The sequence below is a fragment of the Sinocyclocheilus rhinocerous genome, unplaced genomic scaffold (genome assembly GCF_001515625.1).
Source record: "Sinocyclocheilus rhinocerous isolate Xijiao unplaced genomic scaffold, SAMN03320098_v1.1 scaffold105, whole genome shotgun sequence".
NCBI lineage: Eukaryota > Metazoa > Chordata > Actinopteri > Cypriniformes > Cyprinidae > Sinocyclocheilus > Sinocyclocheilus rhinocerous.
Window position 1 is genome coordinate 31,001 of NW_015631061.1, and position 3,016 is coordinate 34,016.

The window sequence follows — 3,016 nt, forward strand, 5'->3', positions numbered from 1 at the left end:
CTCAGAGTGAGCAAGTTCAAGATGCTAACAGTAAAGTCCATTTTGTCTCAGATCCAACACCGAAATTGGTTTGTGACCATCGATCTAAAGGATGCATACTTTCACATCCAGATCGTCAAGAGACACAGGAAATTCCTCAGGTTCGCTTTCGAGTGCAAAGCTTACCAGTATCGTGTTCTTCCGTTTGGACTGGCTCTGGCCCCTCGAACATTTACAAAGTGTATGGACGCAGCTCTGGCCCCATTACGGCTCCAGGGCATCCGAATTTTGAACTACTTGGACGATTGGCTAATATTAGCTCAATCCCAGGATCAGGCACGGATACATCGAGATTTAGTGCTCGATCATCTACGGAGCCTAGGACTACGGGCGAACCCACAAAAGAGTGTTCTGCTGCCACGCCAGCGAACAACGTTCTTGGGGGTAGACATGGATTCTTGCACGATGCGGCACGTCTGTCTCCCGCACGTGTGCAGTCATTGCAAACCTAAGTCAGTTCAAGACAGGGTGCCTAGTCCATGTAGGCTTGTGTCTCAGACTGTTGGGTCTGATGGCGGCAGCGTCCCCTGTAGTTCAGCTGGGCCTGCTCCACATGCGACCGTTTCAGTGGTGGACCAAGAGCCAGAACATTTCACCTTATTGTCATCCGCTTCGCAGAATTACGGTGACACGCAGAGGTTTTCGTGCTCTAAAGCCGTGGAAAAGACCCCAGTTCCTTCAGAAAGGAGTCCAACTGGGGGCGTGTCTTCATCGTAAAACTATCACGACGGACGCGTCCCTGACTGGCTGGGGAGCGGTCCATCTAGTCCGGGGAGTTTGGTCAGAGGAACATCGGAACTGGCACATAAATCGTTTGGAACTACTGGAAGTCTTCCTGGCTCTCAGAAAGTTTTTACATTGACGGGCTGTCATGTGTTAGTCAGGATGGACAACATGACTGTAGTTTCTTACCTGAATCGTCAAGGAGGATTACATTCTCGCCCCCTGTACAGGCTGGCGAGGAGTGTTCTTCTTTGGGCTCAAACCAAATTCCTGTCAATCAGAGCAGTCCATGTCCCGGGTCACCTGAACTCAGGAGCAGACTTGCTCTCGAGACAGAAGCTGGAGGACGGGGAATGGAGACTTCACCTTCAAGTGGTGGATCTTGTATGGCAGCGGTTCGAACGAGCGGAAGTGGATCTGTTTGCTTCGAGCACGACTACGCACTGCCCGCTCTGGTTTTCCCTGTCTCCCCCGTCTCCTCTAGGTCTGGATGCTCTGGCCCACGAATGGCCCAGAACCAGTCTGTATGCTTTTCCCCCGATCCGGCTGCTCCCAGTAATTCTGCTCAGAGTGTGATCGGACCGGGTGGAGCACCTGCTGTTAGTGGCCCCATGGTGGCCCACCCAGTCGTGGTTTTCGGACCTGGTCAGTCTGTCGGTCGGCCCTCCTTGGGAGATTCCCCTCAGACACGATCTGTTGACACAAGCTCGGGGCACGATTTGGCACCCTCGACCGGATTTATGGACTGTTTGAATCGTTCCCTGTCCCCTATATAGTGCACTACGTGCCATTCACTGTACAGAAAATACTAATTCTGTGGACAAGTGACCGATTTCAGCCACGGCTTCAGCGTCTATTTTATAGTGTAGGGGGCGGGCGCTTCAGATTCTAGAGAGAATTTGATTGGAAAGAAAGTTTGATGAGAAGCTGAAGTTTTGGCGGAAGTGACGAACTGCAAGCTTTGAATGCTTATATCTTCTAAATGCGAATTTTCACACTGCCTTATAGATAAACTTAAGACTAACATATTGATACTAACACCCAAAAAACTTTAATTTTGATTTCATGGGGACTTGAATTAATCTAATTAATTTGAGATTAATCGGCACATTATGTAATTAATTTGATTTGTTTTTTTTTTTAATAATCAATTGACAGCCCTATTTAAAGTCGGCATGAAACGGAAGTTGCGATTTGTCTTTTGATTTCTTCTCTACTGTGACGTATATCCGAGTGAAACAGCATCTGAAATGAGAGGGCGGGACTTGATTTTGTCCTTCGGAAATTGATTGGTTCGTTGGAAGCTGTACTAACACCCAAAAAACTTTAATTTTGATTTCATGGGGACTTGAATTAATCTAATTAATTTGAGATTAATCGGCACATTATGTAATTAATTTGATTTGTTTTTTTTTTAAATAATCAATTGACAGCCCTATTTAAAGTCGGCATGAAACGGAAGTTGCGATTTGTCTTTTGATTTCTTCTCTACTGTGACGTATATCCGAGTGAAACAGCATCTGAAATGAGAGGGCGGGACTTGATTTTGTCCTTCGGAAATTGATTGGTTCGTTGGAAGCTGGGGCGTTACTAAAAAAATAGAGGCAGATCTGAATGCCAGTTTGCAGTTAGTGGTGGGGGATTTCTCTCCACTGGATTCACCTAGTGATGGGAAGCATGAATAAATGTTTTATTTATTAAGGATGACAACGACGACGATCAACGGCACAAAACATGCCTAAACAGCACGCGCGAGAGAGAGAGAGAGAGACTGCATGAATGACTGAGCGCGTCCTCCATCAGGTTAAGTCATATTCATGAAAAAAATTGACTGTTTCGGGAAAAGATTCAAAGCTTCGCAAGTGTCATATCTCGTGGTCAATAAAAAATATAGCAGCCAAAAGCCTGTGAAAATAGTGTGTGTGTGTTTGTTAAAATTCTCTCTGATTGGACAGATAGTGAGGCTTCATTTTCTTCTGATCACGTGATTCTCTGAAAACAATACGCGTTCCGGCACAGAGCTTCGTGAGAAATTGCGCTGCTTACCCGATACGCGCTTTGAAGCTTCAGTGTCATCATCACTAGCCGACACCCAAGCATGAATAAATGTTTTATTTATTAAGGATGACAACGACGACGATCAACGGCACAAAACATGCCTAAACAGCACGCGCGCGCGCGCGCGAGAGAGAGAGACTGCCTGAATGACTGAGCGCGGCCTCCATCAGGCTAAGACATATTCATGAAAAAAATT

At 46.3% G+C, this 3,016-nt stretch overlaps 1 protein-coding gene across 1 annotated transcript in view; it reads left to right on the top strand.

The window, feature by feature from the left end:
• Positions 1 to 21: 21 nt before the first annotated feature.
• Positions 22 to 3,016, top strand: part of LOC107741474 (ubiquitin thioesterase OTUB1-like) — a 5,442-nt gene continuing 2,447 nt past the window's right edge. Inside the window, exons 1-2 of the mRNA XM_016554207.1 lie at positions 22 to 248; positions 1,044 to 1,286. Coding sequence (XP_016409693.1) covers positions 22 to 248; positions 1,044 to 1,286 — 470 coding nt within the window. The remainder of the gene's footprint in view (positions 249 to 1,043; positions 1,287 to 3,016) is intronic.